We start from the raw sequence: 27,109 nt of genomic DNA on the forward strand, positions 1-27,109 counted from the left end.
GGGAAGAAACCAAAGCCCAACCATAAGAGATAGTTGGTAGCATTTTGTCTTCAGTGAGGTTCTCTGTCATTCGGGTTGGGACGCCTTTTATTTATTTACTTATTTTGAATCAATACTGCCTCACTGGTTCCTTTGCTTCTCAGCACCTGGCACCCATCATCTAGAACATGATGACTGCCCCATAACAGCCATTGTAATGTTATTAGCCAAATCAAACTTAGCTCTGAGATAGACTGTGTCTTTCATTATGTCCTCTGGGGAATGAAAATGACTCCATCTAAACCAACGCCCATGGCATTGGCATTAAATCTATTCATCTCCATTTATTTGTGCGCCCAATTCAGTCTAGGTCTGAGTCTTTACAGAACTGCATGGTACTACTCCTCACAGATGGCATCAGGCCACTGCTTTAAAGCTTCTGGGGTAAGGGGAGCCCGCTGCTTTATAAAACAGTCCCTCACTAGAGTAGAAATTGAGCGGAAAACCACATACTTACTTTGAGTCTAAATGATGAAAGCCAGAAAAGCAAAAGCTTCCATGTAACCATCTTGATTTAAAGTAATATAAAGAATCAAATCAATTCTTTGTAATTGAAGAGTGATTTGCTATAGAACACTGTGCATCAGGGAGGTGTGTTCTGCCAGGCTACAAGTGGGTACTCTGTGACATTACCATGGACCAATTAACAGCACAGAATGGTAGTGAGAATCAATGATTTAGGGTGACCTCGCTGATAACTCTGAAGATTTTCTGTGATGTAGCAAATATTATAAGGTACTGAATTGCATTTGTACAAATATGTATAATGTACTAAAACCATTGTTTTAAAATGTGTAAACCTTTAAAGTTAAAATAGCTCAAGACTGAGACTACATTCCCGGGAAGTCATATTTTATGAAAATTAGAAGCGTTGTGATGGTTATTAGGACTATAATTTCTAACCACTGGTCCCAGTCCTACCTTTCAAGAGGGCACAGGATAAGTTCTCAACCCAACATAACTTAAGAGGCAGCGTGAATGGGTGAGGAGATCGTTGTGGGAATCAGAGAAACAAGTTTGTACCACAGACTCACTTACTGGGCAAGTCACTCACTGTTAAATCTCCAGTTTCTTCATCCATCCAACAGAACCGGTCAGAATATAAATCTGGGTTATCATCTTAGCCAACAGGGTATGTGTTTGTAACTTCTGTACATTTTAAAAACTATATTAGGCCTAAAAGCTTATGATGGGAACACAATTTGTGGTCTTTTAGTAAAGAAAAATATATTTCTAACCAAAACTGTAACTGTAGCTGTTATACATATATGGCGTGTGTATGTGCGAATGAGTACGGGTGCGTGTGCAGGGAAGTTATTGTTTATATTAATTTGCTAAGGTCAAATCCATTTTTTTCTAACTCTTTGTTATTTGCTTGGGCTCCCCAGCAAACACAGTTCTATTATTGGCAAAGAGCTCTCTGCATCTAGCTCACATTGTTTTCCCTAGCACAAATAAAAGAGACAGAAACAATGAGCATAAAACTACTGCTGGACTCAGCTGTGGTGTTTACCAAGGCAGCTGCTTTTGCATTCTTAAGGTCACAAGGGTGTGTGCGTGTGTGTGTGCACACACACGTGCGCGTGCATGCGTGTACCCACTCCTGTGTGCCCATCTCTGTAAGATCCGATAGTCACTGTAAGTAATTTTCTTCATCCTCTATTTTGCCATAAAGACTGTTAGAACATATATTTTACATGTAGCTAGTTTTTAATTTCCTTGACAAGTAATTGCTAATTATCTATGACATAGTAGCATTATTTAGATTATTAGATTATTTAGATAACTTCCTTTGTTTTATGCCTTTGTTAAAGGTACAGTGATGTCTTTTATCTGCTCCATAAAGGGTCACCTAAGGAAAAGCAATTGCATGCTTAACATCTGGGAAAAATATTCCCTGTTGGGTGAGTTTCATGAGAACAAAGTTATTTCTCATACAATTTTTTTTCTTCCAGCGTCAGCTTTGTTTTCCTAGGAATTGTACAGTAATGCTGGAATTAATGAGTGATGAAGCCCTTGATTGAATCAACATTGAGTGAAATTAGTTTGTGTATATAGATGGGACTACTTTTGTGGGAGTTAGAGTGAATATCTCAAGAAAGCACACTAAGAAAAGATGCAAGGCAGAGCTACAGCTGCCCAACAGAGGCAAACAGAAGCCGAACTGTATAGACTTCTTCATACTCTACATATGTTGAAACAACAGGCTGATTCATAGCTTCCTTGCTTAGTTTCCAAATTGCCTTTCAACAAAAGCAAATTTACTCCCTTCCCTAGGCTATAGTTGAGATTTACAATCTTACAAGCTCCAATCTTTATGAAGGGAACACTGCAAAGCATGGCTCCCAAATCTTGCTGGTGACAAATTTAGATACTTTCACAGAATGGTAGAATTTTCACTTGAGACGGTTTGGGAAACTGGCCTGCACACCAAATTGGTCTGTCTGTTTTTGTAAATAAAGTTTTATTGAAACACATCCATGCTTATTCATTTACTTATCTAGGGCTTTCACACTCTAATGGAGGAGTTGAGAAGTTGAGATTGAGATCGTCTTGTCAGCAAAATCTAAAATATTTACTAACTGATCCTTTTCAGAAAGTGTGCCAATTCCTGATTTAAAGTGTCAATTTATGTCATAAAAATATCAAATTTTTTTTCGCAAATGTAGATGGTTTTAAAGTACATCTCACCAATCTCCCCTATCCCTGAGAATTACCCTCTTAAGCAAGCTGGCAATTTGTATTCAACAGTCTTAATACTGTCCTTACTGTTCTGTTCAGAAATCATAATTCTAGAAATCTCTTCCAAAGAAATTCTCAAAAATACATAAAGATGTGCATAGAGATGTTCATCTCACCATTATTATTATTACTTATAATTTTGAATAATTGAAAATAAATGTCCTAAGCAGTTTAATAAAGATTATGCAGATAATGTGATTTATAAAAATCATGTTTTAAAAACTATTTAAGGGCCTAATATAATACTTAAAATGTAATTTTAAGAGAAAATGGAGGATAAAAAGTGTGTACAGAGAATCATCTCAATTTTTTTCACATATGCATATTTCCAAATGCAAAGAGAAAAGACTAAAAAAAGATAATATAAAAAAAGATAGTGTTATCTTTAAGTGGTAGGATTACGGGTGACTTATTTTCTTGTGTCTTTTTTTTTTCAAATATTTATTCGAAGGAAAAATATGCAGCACAAGTCAGTCATATATATGCAACCTCAGTGTGGTGTACATGTCTTCATAAAAGGCCTATTGTGTAAATCAGAATGTAGAGTTTGCCAAGCCACAGAGAAAATCTTTATTTAGAACTATAAAAATGATAATGTATGTTTTTACAGTATCTGCAAATCTTGAGTTTTTAAAATTGATTCTATAGAATATATGCATACGACTTCTTTTAAGACAAAGAAAGTAATCCAAAAATTGTCATTGGGCTGATAACAATTAGATCTAAAAATTTATTTCGGATAACTCTGTGCTCAAGAAAGAGAAATACTCATAGCTTTAATCAACAAAAATATTTATTCTAAATAAAACTCTTGTCTACCATTCTGTGGTTAGCCTATTTTGGAAAGAGGTTGCTTCTGCATGTGGACTAAAGATGGGCATTTGTAGCACTTGAACTACCACCTCTTTCTCAAGCCTGTGGGAGGCACTAAATTCTACTGTGCCACTCCTTCCCAAGAAGTTTTCTCAAATGTACTACAGAAGGCCACTGCTAATCCATACCAAACATATTTGCCATCTTTGGCAGATTTGGTACGGGAATTCTAGTTTTCCTCCTTCCTTTAAGATGAAGTGGTCAAACTCATTTTTATCAGTATTGGACTTCATCATCTTCAAAAGCAATCGAATGTTGTGTGTATATTTCAAAGGCATCTCAAAATGTTAATAATGGGACCTACTATCTTGCTTTTTTACTATCTATATTACTGGTACTATTGTTTTTTCAGGCCTTGAAGATAGGGACGCCCAGAGTCGCTAACCCCAGACTCCATCTCTCCTCAGATCCAATCACTGGTCAAGTTCTGTCCATGTCTCCTTGAGGATTATCTTTTCCTTTCTTTTTCTATTGCCCCTCAATATGTTCATGAAGTGGATGGAGGCCCTTAATGGAAAGAGACGAAGATGGAATGGTAAGGTAAAGCATTCTGCTCTATTTTGATTAAAGGATTATTATTTTTATACTCCAGCTAGGGATATGAGGGAGAAAAGATTTCCTATAGTTTCCTTCTGTCTTCTCTTCAATTTCTCCACTTGAAGAGCCAGTAAAATTGTTGTTCAGGCTATAAACCAACTCCAAAATGTGAGAGATGACTGTGCTTGGTCCCCACTGAGAGATTCTTGTATATGAATCACCTAGAGGCCATATCCCCAGCATCCCTGCCGAGCTGGCTCCAGCAGACATATAATTTAAAGCAACCCCAAACCATCCTAGAACTTTGGAAGCCACATATTCACTCTGTCCATGTCTCCTGCTTCCTGAAGACTGTCAGTCAGGGCCTGCTGGAGAGTAAAAGAGGATGGACTGGGATCCATAATTATAGGCAAAGGAGCCAAGACCCGAGGCAAGACCTTGCTAGCCAGTGCCAGGTGTGGATGGTTGGCATGCACCGGTCAAGTATTTAGAGATGGAGATTGAGTGAGCATGGGAAGCAAGGGTAGTGACTGAGGGCTGTTTAAGAGAGGGTCTGGAACCCCAGCAGAGGTTACATGTAGAGAGCATCAGCAACCAGAAACAAACATGACAGTCAACCAACAATTGACTAAGCCAGATGTTTTTATATGCATCTTGTTTGGAGCGAGAGCCAGGTCCCAGGTGGGCCAGTCTGGAAACTGCAGGTGAAGATAATGAGGATTAAGATGGAAGGGCACAGAGCGAGCACAAAGGACAACTCCTGCCAAAATGGCTCTCTTTTGTTTATCATCGTCTTTCTAGAATGTAAGTGCCATAAAGGCAGGGGATGATGTCTGTTATAGTCACTGCTCTATCACTGAACAGTTATTTGCCCATATTGTGTGGTCAATAAATACTTTTTGAATGAATGAATGAATGAATGAATGAAGTAGCAGGCAACAGTTGAGGTATTCAGAGGAAGAATATTTGTGTCCAAATAAACAATGTTTTGGAAAGTGCCTGAGTCGACCTCAACTTTCAAGTTTATAAGTTCTGAATTTATCACCATGTATTTTTTAAAGAATATGTTGTGATGGATGTTGAACAGTAAACTTATACTCACCATCAATCTCAGGGCCTGTATAATTGATATCTACACCAAACCCTAAAACAACATGGATAAGAAGCACAAAGAGCTTAAATCCCAGGGTCAGTCGTAGGAAGGATGTAGTGACAAAAATAATGGGGTTGACAGTTCAAGTTCTTTTTTTATTGTGGTGTTTAGAAATACTAGACATTTTCCAATTAATGCTAGGAATTAGCTAAATAACTTTAGACATTAGTCCACCATTGATCACTTGCTTCAACAAAAATATGGCTCTAGGGACCAAAGGGAGGAGAAAAGTACAATTAATATGTTCTTTCATTTCAGGTCCTGTTTATGTTTGCATCTTGAATGACTTGGATTTATTGTTTTAAACCAAGTTTCCTGCCTGTAATAGAATCATTAAGAGAGCTCTTAGTTTTTATTGGGAACACATGTATGTTCAAAAGTGCCTAGTCAGATGTGTTCAGGAGAATGATAGCATATTTTAATCACATCTCTCTCCCTGTTTAGCTTTTGGCAAGTTGCTTTATCTGTATACATTTTGGTGATTTGACTTTAAAACACGGCTGGTACAAATAAACAATTTCCCAAGGATGTGTGAATTAACCAGTGGTTATAAAGAGCTTTGAAATGATGATGTGCTATCAATGCTAAGTCAAATTATGAAATTGCACCTTTGCAAAAATGCTATTGTGGAAATAAATGAATCTGAACATTGTATTTACAGTGTGATTTGCTTCTGAAATAGAATGTTCATAATGGGCCTCAGCAGGCAACAACAAAGTGCCATCTTATCTCCTGTTGATAGACCACAATTTCAGAAAATTATTTTTACAATGGCATCTGAATAAGCTCCTTAATTTGAGACTGTTTTACAAATAGATGCATAGCTTATTACATAGTTTACACTGCCTCTGAGACATAAAGAGTGAGGTGGGATTCATTAACAAAATCGCTGTTGTCATTCCTTTGTATTTTTTCCAATGTAATTTCTATTTTTCACAATCTAATTTTAATAAGCTATGTTGAACAAAAAGGTTCTGCTTCTGTGTTAGTGATCAAATCCAAGTTTCGATTAACACTTTGGCTATCAATTGCAGTTAAATTACACTTCGAACTTGGCCTGTGGCTCATTTAGTTTTAAGAATAAACAACTCATTCCTATGCGGTATTTCCACTGCCTGCAAATATCATATTCAATGACAGCACAGCAAGAGATGAGTATTTCTGAGGACCACATTCCCAGTTCTTCCAAATAACTGATTAGCTAAAACAGACCTGGTAATGGGGAAGATTAAAGTCAGGTGGAAAAAAGGGCAATTCCTTGGAATAAATGTTGCTGAAATAGAGTCTAAAATGTCTGATACAATTTGGGGGTGGAAAACTGACATAAAAGAGTGTTTCAGAGGGGAAAAAGATTAAGGAAATGGAAGGGGCCATTTTGCAAAAGGCTGGGAGGGTCTAGACTAAGCTGGGGTAGCTTATAGCTAAGACAGACAAAAGAAAGAGGGTCTTGTCAAAGACAAAGGAAGGCCCAGGGATCAGGGACAGGATAAATCACCAGAAAAGACATCTTTGGAATATGCTGTTATGGCAGCAGAATTCCCCTGCACACATTCACTTTGTTATATTAGAGGCAAAACGGCTTAAAGCACAGAGCCCAACACTCTCACTTCACAGATGAGGAAATGCAAGCCCAGAAAGATGAAATACTGGAGCCCGCAGCTACATAAAGGCTGAGTGTCTTCTAGAATTCAGGATTGTGACAGATTCATGTAGGCATCACACATGAAGGTCACACTGTTAACTAAGCAAGTCTCCCGAAAGAGCAAAGAACATGGTCAACCAAGAACTGGCACAAAGTAGCATAACATGAGGGCCTGGTCAGGTAGCACTTCTACCTCTGGTCCAGCTAATCTTTTACCCCCATGGAAATGCAAGAGTTTTTCATCTAAGTCATTCTGTTCTCTGGTTGCAGACAACCTGGAGATGGGAAAATGAGGATGTGCTATGTGTTTCTAGACTAGACAGATAACAGAAATATCTGGAAATATCCCAGAGAACTCAGTGTAAGGTAGTAAGAAATCTAAAAATGAGCCGTGGTGGCTGAGGTTACTTGCTCTTGTAGGTGTAGCCATGCACCTGTCATTTTCTTTGTCTCTTCCTCTTGGGTGGACACTAGCTCATTGTGACACACAGCTTTAAGAAACACTTAGGAAACACTGGCATGATTTGAGCCAGAGGAGCAGCTGAAGCTCTGTAGTGTCCATTTTAGAAAACACCCACTGCAGCAACCCCTGGGCTAGCTCAGTCTAACACCTCCCCAGAGCAGTATTTACAAGTATCTGTACCAAGGCCTGGGGCATGGTATTTATCTGGTTATATGCACTAACATACTTATACCATTCTGCACAGTTTGTAACCCATGTTGACTTCTCTGATGGAGAACCTCACTTTATACAACTTCCTCAGCAAGCCTGCTGGCAAGTTAACATGTGAGTATATTGGGGTTGTCAGCTGGAATGGAAGAAAGCTCTAAATTATTTGTATTATAGTTACATAAAGGTGGTTTGGACATGAGCCCAGATATGAATATACAAAGGACAAAGTTTCCAGAATAGTGACACAAGGTCCTAAGAGTTGTGGGGATGTCAGAAAACACTCAGCAATCAGGACATATGCCTATACAACAGTATACATGTTATGTCTCTAACTCCAAAACAGATTATGGAGATGAGCATGAGACAGAAAACAAAGCTTTCAATCAAACACTACCTCTGCATATTTTTTGAGAGTTAGCTAAAGCCATTCACCTGTTGAAATCTAGGTTTTTAGAGAGAAAATGTAAGTTTGACTTCACTACCCAGGAAAATGAAGGGTTTACCATGTAAATGAGAAGTGTAAGTGTGCATTTTAATAGCCTGATTAAGTTAGAGCTTTCTCTAAAAAGCTGGCTTGGTTCTTCCATGCTAGATGGACACACTGGAGAAGACTCGCTGGATGTCACTTGGTCAGTTCAGTTCGGAAATGTTAATTTAACACCTATAATAGGTGAAACACTATGCTAGGCCCTTCAAGTGGTGAAAAACAATATCACCCTCTGTTCTTGAGTACGTCACGAACTAGCTGGATAAAGAGCAGCAGAATATTAATGATTATGGCACAATGCAGAATATTTTAAAGAACACGAATGAGGTATAAATACAGTTTCTGAGGGTGTTGGAGGACAGAGAAAGAGAGACCATGTTTACTCTGTGAATGGCTTTATGAAGGAAGCAGCATTTCAGATTCAACTAGAATGATGTGTAACATTTTCACAGGGACACAAGGTATGTGAAAGGTGTTGACCCTTCCCACATTTGTGAAGGAAACATGTTATGAATAGGTGAGGGGTGGGAAAGCAGGGGTTAAGTCTAAAGAATTATAATATGTTTTGGCTAGGATGCTTAGGGGAACCAAAGGAGATAGACCAGAGGGATGGGGGAAGTTATGTTGTGGAAGACTGAGAAGTACAGACAGAAGCAAGGAGGAATGGGAAGCTCCATGTTTCTAAACAAAAAGGAAGAGTAAGGAAGGTTGCTTCATAAGGCTAATGAAGAAGGGGTTAAAAAGTGTTAGGAGGATTTGAGCAATCACAGTAGAGATGTAACAGAAAAGGTAGATTGTAGATTTGTAATTTAGAGGCCTTTAAGTTGACTGCACCTGGGGGACAAATAGGCATTGGGAGACATTCCAGAGTGTCAAGTTTGGATAAACAGGGAAGGATGGAGTCCATAAGAGAAAGAAAATGCAGGGGTGGTGCAAAATTGGATTTTTCATTTGTAGCAATGGTCTACCATTCAGGCAGTCAACATCATCCCAAATGAATTTTGAAGTTTGAGTCCAATGCTCAGGTCAAATCTTGGGCTGGACAGAAATTTGGGTATTATCTGAGCTGAGTGGCTATGATCAACAAGACAATTCAGCAAGAAGACATCAGGGCAAAGGCAAAAATTTGGCAAAGGCCTGTCTTTTAGTGTGAGAGGAGAAAGAGAGAGTCCAAAAAGAGAAGTGGGGAGGAAACCAAGGTGGTTCAGTATGATGAGATGCAGGAAGGAAGGAAGAAAGCTCTGATGTGTAGAGAGTAGCCAATTGTGTATAATGTTGTACATAGAGTGAAGAAATTAGAGCCAAGGTGAGGCCAGCATTCTGGGCATTAGAAGAATAATTGGAATGTAACATTTCAGCAAGCAGTTTCAATCAACTGGAGGGGACAGGAATTATGCCAAACAGAGTTAAGTGAGAAGGCAGAGTTGTGGAGCATAGTACTTGTGTAGTAATAGGAAAGGGAGAGAGAGAGACGAAATATTTGTGTGAAGGGTAACAAGTTCCCAGGAGGATTCCTTTTACTTGTCAGTAAGAAAGTCGTATAGAATCTATCTGACCCACTGAGAACCACAATGGTCCCACAAGAAAGAAGCAAACCCCTTCGGCTGAAGCTCCCAGCCACATACACCTGTAGGCATTTCAAATGAAAACAGAATTGAAAGTGCATTTGAGGAGCTACAGATATGACTGTATCATTTAAGGTCATTTATGAGGATGAAGTGGGAAGAGGGGGCTAAAACAGCAGTCTCTCCTTTGCCACTCTCCGAAGGGCCTTGCTGAGAACGTGCTTTTCATCACAGTCACCAAGACACCCCTTCACTATTGGGAAATCTCTCACAACCAGGGGAGGGAGATAGCAAAGTTAAAGGACCTGGGGCCACCAGAAGTGCAGAGACAGGGACAGGGACAGGAATGGAATGAATCATCAATTTAAAGACATATATTTTCCCAGTTGCTTTTCTCTACAAATTTATAATACAAAATCCATCTAATTTCATCTTTCTTGTGCATGAATGGAATGGTACAATTTTGGTTAAGTGGTTGGAAAGGACTGACATCCCACCTGTGAGAGCTACCATGATACTGGCTCCGGTCTTACATAAAGTATCAGCTTGTTTACTATCTGAATGTACTGAATAAATGTATTTATAAATCCTTAAGCAAACTTGAGAAAATTATGAGTTTTTAAAACCATGAATTTTATTATCAAATTTGCAACACTGAGATAGCATCTTCGATGAGATTTTTCCAGAAACTCCACCCATCCAGAGTTTTAGAAGACAGCAATTATAGTCCACGTATCCTGACTAACTTATTATAAGAACGTTCAGAAATTCTTCTTTGCTGAATACATGCTGAGCATGAGATACTATCTCCATTGTGGACATGTGTAGTGCTTTTGAAATATTTATAAGTGCCTCCTCGTAAGGATGCAGACGTTATTGTTTACAGTCTGAACTTATTTTGAGGAACAAAACCTGCGGATGCACTTCCTGTTATAGTAATAACTAGGCTTTATTTAACATATTTCTCTTGTATTCCTAAGCTACTTCCACCTACATTATCTCATCAACACTGCGTCACCAAGATAGGTAGAGGAAGAAAAGCATTTTTTTTTCTTCAGAAAGAGAAGAAAAAAGAGGAATTGAAGCTGTGTCTAGGTTGTGTTGCCTCATCAGAGCCTGATGTTGTTACATCTTTCTGAGCTGCACTGGTTGACTGTCAAAACCACAGTATTCACAGTGCCTCAACGGAGCCATTCACAGATTGTGACCCCTTCCACCCGCCTTGTGTCCTGCCTCACAGATGCAAATGAAGGGCAGGCGTGCAATTATACTCCATGCTCCTGATCCTCACCAGAACACTTTTCACAGGAGCTGCTAACATATTCCCCCGACAATCAGAAATCCCCAGCTCCTGTTAATGAACTAACACATACACGCCAGGTATGAGGCTAGAACAGCTAAGGAAGAAAATGAGGATGTCTTAAAGGACTGAACCTAACAGTTACTCAGGGACAAAGAAATTGGCAATGGAATAAAGGATAAGGAAAGCATAAAACTTTCTTTAAAAAAATGAAAATCCAATCAATACTAAAACAAACAACAAACAAACAAAAACCTCTCCTCCCTCTGCCCAGGGTCAACAACCTTCAATGAAAAATAAAATTATGGGCTACCCTTTGTAGAAGTGAAGACACTTCTAGGGCAGTTTTGGTGATGTTTTGGCTCCAGTGGAACCAGGGCTAAAATGTGTTTCAAACATACACAGGGGAAGAGCAGCGGGCTGTACATATAGGAGACCCTGCTCCGCCCTCCTGCTTGGTCACTCCCCAGTTGATCTCCAGCCTTGCTTGTGTGGCTGGTAACTGAGGCTCCAAAGTTATGCTAAGCAAAATAAGCCGCTCAGAGAAAGACAGATAGCATATGATTTCATTGATATGTGGAATTTGAGAAACTTAACAGAAGACTATAGAGGAAGGGAAGGAAAGATAAGATACAGAGAGGGAAGCAAACCATAAGAGACTCTTAAATACAGAGAAGAAACTGAGGTTTGATGGTGGGAGTTGGGGGAGAATGGATGATGGGCATTGAGGAGGGCACTTGTTGGGATGAGCACTAGATGTCCTCTGTAAGAGATGAATCATGGAAATCTACTCCTGAAGCCAAGACTACACTGTACGTTAGCTAACTTGACAATAAATTAAAAAATAAAAAACAAAATACAAAAAACAAAGAGAGTTCCAGTTCTGATGCCTCTGACCAGGGAGGTGGGGATGGAGGAGGGGGAACCTGGCCAGATTTTGAGAATGTACTTCCGTGTCTGGGGAGTGGCTGCTGCCATGTCTTTTCAAAAGACTGGCACTGAGACCGATGGAACACCCACTTGCACAGTTACCAGAATTGCTCCTTTGCTCTCCCTTCACTGACTTTTGCTATTTTGTCCTCCAGACTGCCCACCGTGAACTCTACGCAGGGCAACATTGTTTTCTTCTCTTCTTTTCTTTCCAGACCTCAGTTTCAAGAAAACTGTCAGCTGTGTAGTTCCAGTAACTTAGTGCCTGATATGTGCAAAGCACTGTGGGGATTGTGGAGAGTAGAAATGAAAGTAAGACACGGTGTCTGCCTCCAAAGAGGTCACTACCCAATGGGGGAGACAAAACTTACCAGTACGGTTAGAAGGAACAACGTGAACAGATGGGTGGTAGGAGACAGATGCAAATACACTCTCATTGTCGCACTAATGAGGATTTGTCATTTCTAGTGCCTGATATTTTTTTACAAGCGTGGATTGATCCAGAAATTAAAATTTTATATATTTTAATCATCTTTTTCTGTGATCAGCTGTGTTACAGACAAATGTCCATTTTCTCAAGCTATTCAAGAATGAAAGGGCAGGTATGAAAGAAGATAAAAGGTAAAATATCACTCTCGTTTGCCAGGGTTTGAACCGTCTAAAAATCATCATCCCAAAGGAGGTGAAGTCAAGCTACCAAGCTTGTGGGGCTTTGTGTCCTTTATTTTGTTTGGGTCAAGAGGCTGTTCATTTTTCTTTAAATTTGGGAATTTAGTGCTCTTAATTTTGTTTTTAAAGTTTATTTATTTTGAAAGAGAGAGAGCACATGAGTGGAGAAGGGCAGAGAGAGAGAGAGGGAGAGAGAGAATCCCAAGCAGGCTCTGTGCTGACAGCTAACAGCACGGAGCCCAATGTGGAGCTCGAACTCAGGAACAGTGAGAGCATGACTTGAGTTGAAGTTGGATGCTTAACTGACTGAGCCAACCAGGCATCCCTAGTGCCTTCAGATTTTTTTAAAAAAAATTTTTATGTCTTTATTTTATTTTGAGAGACAGAGAGAGAGCGGGGGAGAGGCAGAGAGAGAGAGGGAGACACAGAATCTGAAGCAGGCTCCAGGCTCTGAGCTCTCAGCACAGAGCCCAACGTGGGGCTCGAACCCACGGACTGTGAGATCATGACCTGAGCCGAAGTCAGACGCTTAAATGACTGAGCCACCCAGGTGCCCCAGTGCCTTCAGATTTTTAAAAAGTTATCTCTCTGGGACCAAGATTTTGAGCACATTTAATTTCTTTCCATGCCATTTCAGTGATTGCTTATATTTCACACAATAGCTTCCCTGCTCCTAGCATCTGTTGGCTAGAGAGTCAGGCAAGAAGTTGGAATATATTAACTGGCCTTTGCCACCCTTGGCTGTTCTAAAGAAATTTAAGAACTTGAATAAGAAGACATTCAGCATCCTCTTTCAGCCTGGGACTGGCTGCTCTCTCTGTGACATGCCAGTCAATCAGAAGCAACAAGCCAGCACCTCCAACCTGGCCAGCTGATTATACAAGTATCTGACCAGATAAAAACAAAATACTCTGGAGCATCTGTTTCTTCTCAAAAAACACTCTTCTCTTTCTCATAGGAATCCAGTGCCTGAGCAAACATTCTCCGTTTAACCCTTACAGAGTCATGATGGCAAATAGAAGTATCAAAACTTTACAGACAGGGAAGATATGACAGGGCAAAACTTTCCTGACATTTGCCTGAGATTAAGTAAATGAGCAATGCTTGGAAGACAAGGCAGCCTTCTGACATCTGGGCCTGTGAGAAAGCCCTGGATGCAGCTGGGATCTCACACGTCCCCTGAACCAATTGTATAAATCGAACCCTTGTGCTGTCTGGTTATCAGGCTTTAGATAAATATTGTGTTTTTATGTGCTTTGTGCTTTCAAACTCCACCAACCAAAAGCACCAGAATATAGATTTTATTCCCAAATTAAGGAAGTTGTTTTACATTAATTAATTAATTTGAGAGAGAGAGCAAGTGCAAGCAAGCGAGAGGGAAAGAGAGAGAGAGAGGGGGAGAGAATCTTAAGCAGGCTCCACACTCAGTGGACCCTATGTAGGACTCAATCCCACAACCCTGGGATCATGACCTAAGCCAAAATTAAGAGTTGATGCTAAGCCACCCAACACCCCAAGGCAAGTTTTAACTGATTAGAAAATCACCAATTGGTTTGAAGCTTCTATGCACCAATTTTAGCAGTTCTTACATAATCTTAACTGAGAGTTCAAAAATTAAGTCCTTCTCCAGAATTAGTTGTTTTGTATTCAAAGTTTCGTGTGAGATGTTTCATAAAAAGCGGCTACTTGAACAAAAGATAAGCTGGTGACCTTTCATAAGAATTTTCTCATTCAAAAGGCACATCCCAAGCCCCATCAGTCACAAAGATGGAAAGAGATTTGGTGCAGGGGCTGAGCATTGGGCTCAGTTAATCTGACTCTTGTAAACCTCAGTGCTGCCATCTGTAAAATGGGGATGATAGGAAGACTAAGTGAGATCCTGTGCACATAGTGCTTAGTGAGTGCCATGGCAGGCATATAGTGAGGACCCAACAGTAAGAACCAGACATGACCATTCCTTTCTATTGACTATTCAAATTAAAGGAGAATAAAAAAGTGTTGACTGAATAAGATATAAGATGTGTACAATATAGACCTGGGCGTGATCAGGAGAAAATCCAAGTTACAAGGAATTGAGTGGACAGAAGCCAAAAGATTATTTTTCCTCCCTGTTCTTCTGCAGAATTTAGTAGAGTTCTGAATGGACGAAATTCATTTGCTAAGCTAACTGCAAAGACTAAGTAATTTCAACCATAAGCAGCATAATGTGTTTGGCATGCTTCACAGCCAATCTGAGAGTTATCCTGACCTCATGCCATCCCTAACTGACCTAGATGCTAGACACAGTTCTATCAACCACAGAATAGCAGGAAAAATCTTTTTTTTTTTTTTTTTGAGGTTCTATGTTCTGCCAAGTCACTGACTCCTACAATCAGGATTGATTACAAACACCCAATTAAGAGGCATTTGGAACCTGATCTGAACACTAATCTTGTCTCTTGTTCTTCTTTGGGCTTAATGATCAGCCTTGATGAATACGACAACGGCAATTAGTTAAGTTTATTTTGTAGCCTCCTTTACAAGCGCACACACACATGCACATATGTGTTTGTGTGTGTGCTTCTGCCGGAGTATGTCAGCATGCATGCAAGTATCAAGTTTTGTGCTGGAAAGAAAGGAGCTGAGAATATGCATCCCGGCTGAAGGCATATGTCTCATTTGGATCAATTTTTAAGTGTCTGCTCCCCCAGTGAAATCTGGTTGGAAATGCCATGCACATGTTGATTCAATTTGATAAGATTTCAACTATCTCTTTTAGCTTCTCATAAAGGTTGCTTCTTTCAAATTACAAAAATGCCTAACACACAACAACCTTGTAGTACTCAAAATTCATTATGATCAAATGTGGTTGCTTATAGCAAAAATAATAAAGAAAATTAATTTCATTAAACACATGGGGTTTTGTTCAAATTGAATCAGTGCTAATGGGAAAAAAATCAAAAGAAGAAAGTAGATAATTATCTGCCTGAGTAGTAACCAGGGATGCTGCAGGTGGTAGCAACAACATTGGCCAGCAGTTGTTCTAAGAATGGTTCATTTTGATCCACTTGAAAGTTTTTCATTGAGTGGTGCCTCGCACGCTTCCCATGTCAGGAAGTTACTTAGGATGAAAAACAACAATGAAAAACTGAAAAGTAAAGCAAAAGAAGATTCTTCTGCATTTGCCTTGAATCTAAAGCAAACTCCAGATTGAAAACTGTGTGTATTTTAACATATGCATAATATATGTAACAAATACAAGAGATTTCTGCAGGGGTCACTGAAAAACATTAGAGTACACTTCAGTATGACTGTTATTATTATCATCATCATTATTATTAGAAAGGAAATAGTATGCAATGTTCTATCTCTATTCTCAAGAGTTTTACCACATTCTAAGGATAATGCATACAGACTTCTAAGACTATAGTTTAGTTTTGTCTGACGTTGAGATGTATAGAAATGGAATCACACAAATCAGGATGGTAGTCATCCTTAAAGCCGAAGGCTAGTGACTGAAAGCAAACATAAGGGGATTCCTTCATAGGAAGCTGGAAATGTTTACTCTCTATTGGTTATATGAATGTGCTCACCTTATAAAATTTTATCAAACTTCACACTATATGAGTTTTTCTACATACCTAATATGCCCTAATTAAAAGTACTTATATTTCTATATTTCATATAGAAAATGGAGAAGTAATTTGGCTTAAAATACTCACTGTTTAACATAAAACAAAGACTTTGGGTCTAAATGATGTTCTAAAATGCAAGACTCGCCTCAGATACAAAAAGCCAAAAAACTCACCAGTAGGTAAATAATATTTTAATGCAGCATTTAAAAAAATCAAAATTAATGGGGAAAAACCCCATGCTGAACAAAGTAAAATAAGAAAAGATTGAAGCAGAAAATAGCACTCAGGGAGACCAAAAATGGAACTTATACTTCCCCAAATTGCCAATAAATGATAAAGTGAGCACTGGATAATTAAATTGGTGATAATGATCAGATCTGAGAAAAGAGCATTAATTTTCATTCAGCGAGTTTATAGTCTATGAAAATAAATGAAATGACCAGTGTTTCAAAGTTTGTAATAACTTGGGTAATTTTAAAAGTGGCATTAAAGAAACAATGTGTGATCTATTCCAACAAAATGCCCAAACTTGAGTATCATCTCTGTTTAGTTAAAATTTTTTGTAACTAAACTTCACATAAAGTTACAAGAGTGAAGTCTCCCTTGATTGAATTGAATTAAGAAGAAAAACCCCACCTATTTTTGGTTACACAAAGAAGAGATTACAATTCTCTTATAGACAAAAAAAGTATCTGTACCATGTGTGTCTTGCTGTAATCCTGCAAAACAGTAACTGACAAATCAGCCATGGAAGCCGGGAACCAGTCAGTAAGAATACCACTACTGAGCTTTCTCCCTCCAATATTACCACCTTTTTCGACTCTTCCTGGAGCTCCACATTCATTTTCTTAATGTTTTTAACCCAATGTCTGTGAAATTTTTATTGCTCCCTAGATGAGGACATCTGATCTGAATGTAATCACACACCTCTTTGCTCAGCAGTATTTGTCACAACCCATTATAAATTATCATGCTGATAGTTTGCATTGCTGGGAAACCGGAAAAGTTCCATAAATTCTAACTACTGTATCAATGACATTCTTGTTTATTATGCAGATATAAAGTTTTATGAGATTCAAGATGTCTGCTTTACCACTGAAGAAAACTATAGCTGAGTAAGAGCTAACTAGCTCAAGGTAAATGCTGAAAACCCATTTAAAATCCACAATGAACACTATTTTCTGAAAAACACTTCAGCAGGTTGCCTTTTTCTTTCTTTTCTGCTTATAACTATGCTTTGACACTTCACAAGTATGGAGGATATTGCTGGTGCATTTCCTCCATACCTTCTCCTCCTTCAAAATATTCTCTAACCACTTCTCTTTGATCAGCATAACAATAAAACCAGGTGGTAAATCTAGCTAGACTTCCTAGCACAATGTTAGCCATAGACAGATTCTCTATTGCTCCACTGATTGATTGATCGATCGATTGATTGATCAATACCATACTTTGTTTAATAAAAGAACTCAGGAAGTTATAATAGTATGTCTTTGATGTTTATTCGTAATGAAACCTGACTTTCATACTACAATCTGAAACATAGATTGTTGCATTTTAAAATTATCAGGCACAAACTTGTACATGCATTTCCCCTAAGGAAGTAACGCCCCTTGATATCCACTCTAAAAACTTTTTGTAAGGTTAGGTTCATAGTTTGCTTATGTATTGGGTCAGTCTTGGAGCTTGGAGCTCTTCACATTTGTTAAAAACTATCATACAGGTTTTCATTTAATTATAAACAAAACAATACAGACTTAAATAAATAAATAAATATTTTTCTTACCAGAACTAATCTATTTAATTACTTATCCATCCTACACTATACAAAAGAAATTTGTTTACCTGGGTTCTAAGGATGTTTCTCAATAAGCAAATGTACGAAGGAATTGATTTTTTAAGCTTTCATAGTGGAAGTTGACTGTACAAATACTAAACGGCTTCAAGAGAAATTGCCAGATGTATTTTATGTGGATCATCCCATTACTGGATCTATATATTTAGTTTGGCATATGCTTAAGTTTTATATTTCCAAATATTCTAACCATCACCAAGTTGTTAAAGCTATCATAACGGTGGCAACTTCTTTGGAGGGAAGCTTTTAACTTTTCAAAGGGCTTTCAAATCCACTACCCTATTTTATCTTGCCAATAGCCTGATGACATTGGTAAAGCAAGTACTTTTTATTGCTCTTAAACATAAACTATAGCTGAAATGGGAAGATATTAAATATCTCAAATAAGACAAATCAGTTTGATCTTAACAATAATGATAACTAAAAGCTTGCCAGCTCGCTGTATTTGGCTTATTGTGCCTAATTTTGTATCACTCAAATATGTTTTTGGAAGAAGCCTATTATAAAAGGCCTCCCCCCCAAAAAAGAACCACAACAAACAAACAAAAACAAAATAAAAACACCCCAAGCTCACTAAAATGTAAAAAACAAAGAAACTATCCTTTTGCACAGACAATGAAAAAATTTGAAGTCTATGAATTTGTTCTTCCAAGGGTTATTGGTATTTTCCATTTTTGTAGGGAATTTTAACTTTAAATTAAAGCTGTAGATTCTTCTTGCAGCCTTCATGAAAGATTGTTAGAATTGTGCCACATTTGTAGTATCTCAACTGCAACAAACAACAGTGACCAGGAGTCACATGGACCAGTCTGAAAATATAGTGACAACAGTATCTTAAGCTGCTCTTCCTATATCATTCTTGGAATTTTCTTTTAAATTTTTTTTTTTAATTTTTTTAATGTTTTATTTATTTCTAGGAGACAGAGAGAGACAGCGTGAGCAGGGGAGGGTCAGAGAGAGAGGGAGTCACAGACTGAAACAGGCTCCAGGCTCTGAGCTGGCAGTCAGCACAGAGCCTGACGCGGGGCTCGAACCCACGAACCGCGAGATCATGACCTAAGCGAAAGTCGGATGCTTAACCGACTAAGCCACCCAGGCGCCCCCATTCTTGGAACTTTCATTGATAAAACAATCTGGTAGCAACACTTCAAAACAGGGCACAAAGACATTTTTTATGCCAGCATCTCCATTGACTTCATCAGGCTAAACATTATCAGTCTTTCGAGGCTGGCCAGGAGATGGCACCTTCACAGAGAACAAACCCCTACAAGAAACCACTTCACCCAGTAGCCTTTAAAAGTCTCATCTTTATCAGAATGACAGAAACAATCTTCTTGGCCATGTCAGTTTCTTGAATACTTTGTCAATATCACTAAAAATTTCTCTTCCTATAAGTTATAATTATCCTTTTTCTTGTCATGCTTAAGAAAGAACATTGAAAAAGTGCTCTTCTAATTCCACCATAACTCCATCTCCCATTATGATATGCCAAATAGTTATTGAAGACTTACTGCATGCCAGAGATGGTGATAAGCACTTAACGCATATTAACTCACTCGACTGGCTTTCCCTTCATACACTTCTACTCCAGCTCTCACCAGGTCACAAGAACCCCTTGTGCACATCTCTTTGCAAGCCTGTGTCACAGTGGATAGTTTGCAAGCAGTGATGCCACATGGATAGTTTGAAACTTGCCATGGTGGGAATATTTACACTACAGAAATTGGCAAATATTTCAAATGAGGACTTGACCCACCCACTTCCAAGATCCAGTTGTTCAACATTTACCAGCATACCACTGCTACTGACGATTGATTATTCTGAAATTTTTAAACTATTATATGCGGATGTGGTCATGATTTTCAGATCAAGATTTAGTAGACATGAGTTTACTAAAATGTAATGGCATCTTATCTTTGGAAATAATGTTATTACTTGAGTATGTTTTACCATAGTTTCTTAAAAATATTTCTGATAGTTTAAATATTGTCAAAAAGCAAAAAATAAAACAAAATATATTGAAAGAGAGAACACATATCCAGCTTGTTTAGGTGATTGACACTGTAAAACCATCATGCAGAATATTGGCAACAACAACAAACTCCCTGTTTCTTAGCAGTCACTGGAACGCTATTAATGGTTCACACAAGATTAAGAAGTCAATATAATGCCCTGAAGCACAGAAGAAGGATTAAGAAGGATTGGAACTGGCATAATTTTTTTTACACTGTAGTGTATACTGATTATTTGGAAATTGATCAACAGTTTATGAATGTATGCTAATTCTCTAGGTACCAGACTGTTGAGTTAGCCAGATGACCTTGTTTCCCTGCTCATGAAACACTGGATTACCCCACCAACTCAACAGGTCGTTAAGGACTTCCGACAGGTGGGAACGTTTTCATATTATTCTGTCCTTAAAAAGACTACGTGTTTGCAAATAGAACATTTTTAATAATGAATCTGCCTGCATAATAATGTTTATATCCAATGGAAATCATAGCCTACTTACACTGTAAGCGATTATATCCATTGTAAAACTTGGGAAAACATATCAGTCCCCGAGAAACACTTTAGAATTGAGATTTAAGTACATTGTTTTCCTTTGCTAAAACTATTTCGTTATCCAAACATTCATTAAAGATAGATATTCAGGTTCAAGTGTCTGGAGAACACACCATGTGCAAGGCGACAGAATGGGGTAATGTGGACAGGACAGAGATAGGTGGTCTTGTGGATGTGCAGAGAGAAGAGCAAATCCTGGATCTGAGGGGGCTGCTGCCTGTAATGTTAAAACACATTTTCCACACTGTGCAAAGCAAAACCCACACACTAGTTCATTCATATAAAGTGAAGAGATAAAATTTAGACTGTCTCTATAGTGAGAATGTTTTCATAATGAGGAAATCAGGCACAAGTTGATGCTTAATTACATAACAACAGAAGGAGTTAGCAATACAAAAGCAGATAGATAATATAATAATTTATATTTAAGCCCCATTGTATTCATTATGCATTAACAATTATTTTTTTGCATTTTCTATAAGAGACTTGCAATCATTAATCTACAATGGAAACCCTTTATCCAACTTACAGTATATGCCTCATTTTTGTTCAATGACAATTTGCTTTTGCCATGTCAAACTCAGTAAGATTCAGTCCTTAAATCACAAAATGTGTCACAGATTTGTTTAAAAATATCTAACGTCACCATCTGTTGATGCTATATATGTTAGTAACCCACAATATTAAAAAAAACCTTAAGTGCAAGTTTGGGTTTCTAGTTCTTCCCCTTTCCAGGAAAAAAAAAAACCCATATATACACATTTCTTAACAAAAGAGTTCTGAAACCAGAAGTGTTAACAGGAAAAAAAATATGAGGGATTATACATTTAAACATAATATTGCTAGTTTGGGGAACTCAGAAATTACCTAACATAATTTAATTTCCATACCATTGATACCTGATCTGGCCTAGATCAGAATCCCTCCTGGATCCATTTATATCCCATACTGTACACACAGACTTTCCCCCTTAGTCATCCATGACCACTAGATGGCGGTGTGGTGCCCTGTTCAAATACTTTCTCACTTACTTGCAGTCTCTGTCCTCCAAATCAAAGTGAGGGTTGAAGTTGATCATAATTCTCTGGTATGGGTCGGGAGCCTGAATCAGCCATTCACATTTTTCACTTGGGTGATAAGAATGAGGATAACCAGGAGATGTAAGGTACCCCGGGCTTTCAATTTTTATAGTATCACCACATTTATCTGTAATAAAAATAACATTTTAGTAAATCTTTCCTTGACAACCCTTTAGGTATTCTAGCTTTATACAAACATGACTGGTTATTAAACAGTCCATAACTTTGTAGGGGAACTCCAAGAGGTCCCCACAGGTCCTTCAGGTCGTACTGGCAGCAGCCCCCCACCAAGGAACAGTCTTTGATCCCAGGAAGGTTAGCTCAGGAGAAAAGTAGACTGACATCTGACAGTACTCCACCCTTACCCTCCACAAAGTTCCTTCCCAAGAAAAAGTTCTTCTAGCGTTAAAAACATTAAATCCTCTCAATGGATGTTAACATGGTCCCCAGGGAGCTTCTACTAGACTTAATTATCCCCCAAGAAGTGTAATCGCATTAAGTATAAAGTTCTGAGTGGAAGGTGACTAAAAGAAGCGATTCGACCCCTTGTGTGGCTTTTTGATGATAAGCCTGGTCTATGTCATTGATCAGTGGGGATTGTCATCCAAGACTTGGATTGGCTTAAAGCCAAACCTTTTGTGTTGTTGTTTTATCTCCCCATAAATCTAAGTGATTTTGAGTTATCTCGGCTCTGGAGATCCAGATGAACAGAGAACAAAGTATATTTGGTGAAGCAGACATAATTCTGCTCTACCGCTCCAAGTAAAGTTGTTCAGTCCTCGAGACCAGATCAAAGCCACTGGGCAGAAAGAAAAATAAATAGCCACCCAGCATTAATTCTAATTCCCTATATGTTGAAAATACCTCTGCCACACATGAGGTCTGGGTGATAAGCCATAGCCTCACATTCTGGGAAAGGTGAGCTAGCTAGTTTTGATCCCTCATTAAAAAAAAAAAAAAAAAAAACCCAAATGCTGAAGTGATTCACTGAGAGCCAAATAAACCAGTCACTGGACTGCTTTATTGTTCAGGGTAGATTCTCATTGTCACTTTTTATGATGGATTTCATGCTGGAGAGCCTCAGCCTGAAATGCTGCCACGTTTATTGATGCTTAATTTTAAGCAATAAAAATTTGGTGCATAAACTATGTAAGAGGAATAGGTATGAAAGCAGTGAAATATATAAGCCTATCAATCACAAATTTTCAGTAATGGTATATATAGATTTTAATATTGCATCTAATAGATTCCCTGTGGAAAGAGAATGGCATTCTTTGCTCTCAGCATGAATTTATAAATCTACAGAATTTTATTACAGGAAAACCAGGTCAAATGGAAATGAAAGATGAAGTGCACATCAAAAATGCATAAAGCTACATGCATTACAGAAATCATTTCCCATAAATTAAAAAGAAGACAATATAAATCATATTGTTTTTCTCAATTGCTAGATGTTTCTGACCCTGTTTCTTAAACTGGGGGGTACCCTTCTACTGGTTTCCTTTGCCTTGGCTTTTAAAAGCCTAATGTTTGCCAAGAAGAAACGTTGCAACTGGAGTTTGGGATCTCAACTAATGATCATATTGGACTCTGTTATGTGATTCTACTGAGGCTTTTTCATTATTTCAAATGTGCAGAAAACTTGGAAAGTGACCCCATCTCATTAAGTCTCCTCCAGCTCTATACAAACATCATGGCAGTGTCTGGCATCCGTAAGAGGAGTGAAATAAAACAGCACTGCTTCTAGTCACTCCACAGAGTCACTTCTGAAGACATTTAGGTAGACTCGGTACCACACCAGAGCTCTTTAATCTGTGACTTCTGAGAAAGTGACAGTGTAATAAGATAATGTGGACTGCTAGACTCCCTGGCTCTGTTAAATCTCTCTAGCAGTTGATTAAGAAAGAGCAATTTCTAATGACTCTGGACCATTAGACCTAAATAAGGTTAATGAATTAATTTAGCAGACACTGGTACTTGGAGGAGGTGGACATGGCTTTAAGAGGTCTGCTGTGTAACAGAGGCATTTACTGGCTCTGGTCACTGTATGCATAGCAACATGGCTTTAACCAGGCAAGCTCACACACTGAAGCTCAGGTTGTCAGCATACCCCAGATTTCTGCTAAGAACATTAAAAAAAAAAAAAAAAAAAAAAATATATATATATATATATATATATATATATATATATGAAGTTCACAATCTAAAGTCTGGAAGCTATTTGCATTAGGCTACAAATCCATCCTGTGAATATCCCTACTATGGATTTAATCTCGGGAGTTGTGGAGGGCAGAGGTTGGGTTACTGTAATTTCTAAAGTCCAACTACTTGACCTCTTTCAATTGGAGGAGAATGTTATTTCATCCCTTGCCAGCCAGATTATAGAAAGATGCCACCAACTCAGATTCATTGATAAATTGAACTCCACATTCACAGGTGTGTGTGTGTGTGTGTGTGTGTGTGTGTGTGTTGCCTGTAAGCTTTTCTTTTAGAACACTGCTTGGTAGCTGTTGGGGGAAATCTATTGCTTCAATCACAAAACCTCCAAAAAGCATATTAGAGAGATTAACTCCTATCATAAAGATGTGATTTAAATTCCTCTTGGTATAAACCCCTCCACTTGTGGCCTCTTATTAAAACAATATACCACAGTAAGTAGTGGGTGTTCTTTTTTTTTTCTAATTACTTTGATTGAAATCTAAGCCAGACAAAAGTAAATATTTGATAATCAGTTAATAATAATTGCTGAAGACTTACTGTAAAGATAATTCCATACCCTTGCCTTCACCTACTTTAAAGTGTAAGTTAAACATGCCTACAACCAGATCACGTTTTAAAATACATTATATAGTTTACAAGATACTGTTTATAACCCAGCAGTCTTTCATTTACTTAACAGTGAGTAGTGTTAGAAGCTAAGTGGAAGCTGTAGCTAGATTAGGGATTTTCAGATATCCTGATGTCTTACACTGTATATATCAGATTCCTTTATTGACACTATGTAACTTTCATTCATACTTCAGACAGATTAGGGGCGATTTGTAAAGGCGGAGGACGCAGTCCCAGCTTCCCCAGAGCCCCTATCTCCTGCAGGCACCTACCAGAGAAAACGGTTTCGAAGAGCTGCAAAACAACCGGGAAGTTCTCCTGGTAAAGTATTCATTAACTTTCAACAGCCATCAGATTTTTGAAAGGGAGTTTCATCTAATTGCCTTTGGGAGGAAACATTATTAAGGTAATTGGTGCGCTGATCTGGGAAGGTAGGCAGCTCTGCCTTGTAACGGAGATAGGAAAACCCCCATAATCAAACCACCAACTTGGGGCGGGAGGCGGAGGACTTGAAATCTTCCTGCCCCACACTGACCGTTCCTCATTTCTTTATTTCTCCTCCTGGACAAAAGTTTCCTCCGCCCAGGAGGTGGCTACACCGGGGCGTCCCAGCAGCTCCGCGGGAGTCCGGCGGCGGAGCGGGAAGCCGAGCCCCGGCCGGACGCCGGCAGCCCGGGAGCCCCGGCGCCGCGCTGTCACACGCGCCTCCGCCTGTCACCTACCGTTTCGAAAAGCGCTGGCCGGGGCGAGGGCGACGGCGAGCGCGGCGCAGAGGAGCAGCAGCCGCCTCTCCATTCTCCCTTCGCCGGATCCCCAGGCGGACGCGGGAGAACGAGAACGTGCGGGGGAAACAGCAACGCGGGGAATCTAAACAATCTGAAGAGCTTCAACTCCGCCTAGAGCCGTAAAATCCTCAGTCCGTCTTGGAGAAAGGAGAGCGGCGAGGCAGTGCCTTGATCCGAGAGAAACGCTTCCCTTTTTGTGTCTCAAGTCGCCTGCATCCTGTCATTTAGCTCCGATTTCCTCTCTCTTTTCCCACACTTGTTCCTCTTCCAGGAGCCACTGCCCGGGCCATGTCTCAAAAAAAAAAAAAAAAAAAAAGGGGGGGGGGGGCGAGACGGGGGGAGGAGGGAGGGAGGGAAACACACCAAAGCCAATTTCCAGAAAGAAAGAAAGAAAAAAAAAATCCAGCTTGTTTCTGGACCCGTTGGAGCCGAGGAGCTGGCGCCCAGGGGAGGTCTGGGGTGTCTGCGCGAAGGAGAGGAGCAAGCAATGAAAAGATGAGCGGGAGACAGAGGAGTTTCACCAACTGCACCCCCGCCTCCCCCACCTCCTCCGTCCTCCCCTCCCCTTCTGGAACCCATCCCTCACTTCCTCCCTCCCCTCTGCCGGCAGAGGCTCGCCAGTAATTGCCTGACAGGAGACTGGAAGGAACAAGTTTCCCTCCGTGTGCTTTCCCCGTCCGTCTGTCCGTCTCTCCTGGAGGCCCTGAAGGATCTCCACGGGAAGGGAGGCACTGGGGGGTCTGCGGCCCGGGCGTGTGTGTGTGTGTTTGCAGAGGAAGCCTCGAGGTCGGTGCCAGCGACTGGGTCGGGCTAGCCTACCCCTGCGCGCTCGCTCAGGACCCGCGGGGAAGAGCCGGGCAGCCCGCGGCGGGTCGCCGGGATCCAGCCGCCGAGGAGCGCGGCGCACCCGGGAGCTGGCTGCAGCTTCCCGCAGCTCCGCACCCCCGGCCCGCGGCGGCGGGGAGCGCGGGGCCTGCCCGGTCACTCCCGCTGCGCCGGCCCGAGACCCGGGGCGGGGAGGGGCAGGGCTCCCCCGGCGCTCTCCGCCGGCCGCCACGGGCGAGGCCCGGGAAAGCTAGGCTGAATGCGAGACGCACCACAGAGCCAGGCAGGGGTCGACAGGGTCGCTGCCACGTAAAGCCGAAATCAGACCGCTGGAGCGGGCGAGGCTGGGCTGCAGCCGCACTCGGCCTCCCTGCCCCGCAGCAGGGCGCCCTGCGGGGGGCCAGTGGTGCCCGGGTGCCCGCCGCGCACCGGGGGCTCCATTGTTAACTGAGCTCTGGTGCCCTGTCCTCCGGGACGGAGGGAACGCGGGAGGGTGGGAGGCGGTGCGCCTTCAGCTAGGGGGCAGCCGTCGCCCGACCCCGCCCAGCCTCGTGTGTCTCTGGAGCCCAGGTGTTCCGGGGGTTGGCAATTAGGGGTCCAGAGGCCCCTGTTTCGGTGCCTCTGCCGGAAAGGACAGCAGTGGCGGGGGAGGAGGGTTTTCGGCAGCGCTCGAACGGTGCCCGCCCCAGGCCCCAGGCAATTGTCACGCCTGTCTCCCAGCTCCTGTCCGCCCGCACCTCCCGCGGCGGCGCGTCCTCACCGTGGGCTGGAGGCCCCCCAGATCCACCCCCAAGGGCTTTCCGGGAACTGCTGCATAAGGCCTCTGGGGGTATGAATAGCAAGAATAGGGAACAAACAGGTTTCGGCCACCGATCAGGCCCTGGAGACCCTACATGCCCGCGGACCCCTTCCCAAGGAGTTCAGGGGAGAGGTGAAAAGGTCACTTC

General features: G+C 40.4%; 1 protein-coding gene across 4 annotated transcripts in view; it reads right to left on the reverse strand.

The window, feature by feature from the left end:
* NRP1 (neuropilin 1) overlaps positions 1-25,789 on the reverse strand; it is a 138,449-nt gene extending 112,660 nt beyond the window's left edge. For all 4 annotated transcript variants that reach the window (XM_039220536.1, XM_039220535.1, XM_039220533.1 and 1 more), the window contains exons 1-2: positions 25,275-25,789; positions 21,676-21,850 (exon numbers count right to left, since the gene is read on the reverse strand). In XM_039220536.1, the coding sequence (XP_039076467.1) occupies positions 21,676-21,850; positions 25,275-25,347 (248 nt within the window). In that variant the 5' untranslated portion in view covers positions 25,348-25,789. The remainder of the gene's footprint in view (positions 1-21,675; positions 21,851-25,274) is intronic.
* Between the last annotated feature and the right edge of the window lie 1,320 nt (positions 25,790-27,109).

Source organism: Hyaena hyaena, unplaced genomic scaffold (genome assembly GCF_003009895.1).
Source record: "Hyaena hyaena isolate Hyena2069 unplaced genomic scaffold, ASM300989v1 scaffold_899, whole genome shotgun sequence".
Taxonomy (NCBI): Eukaryota; Metazoa; Chordata; class Mammalia; order Carnivora; family Hyaenidae; genus Hyaena; species Hyaena hyaena.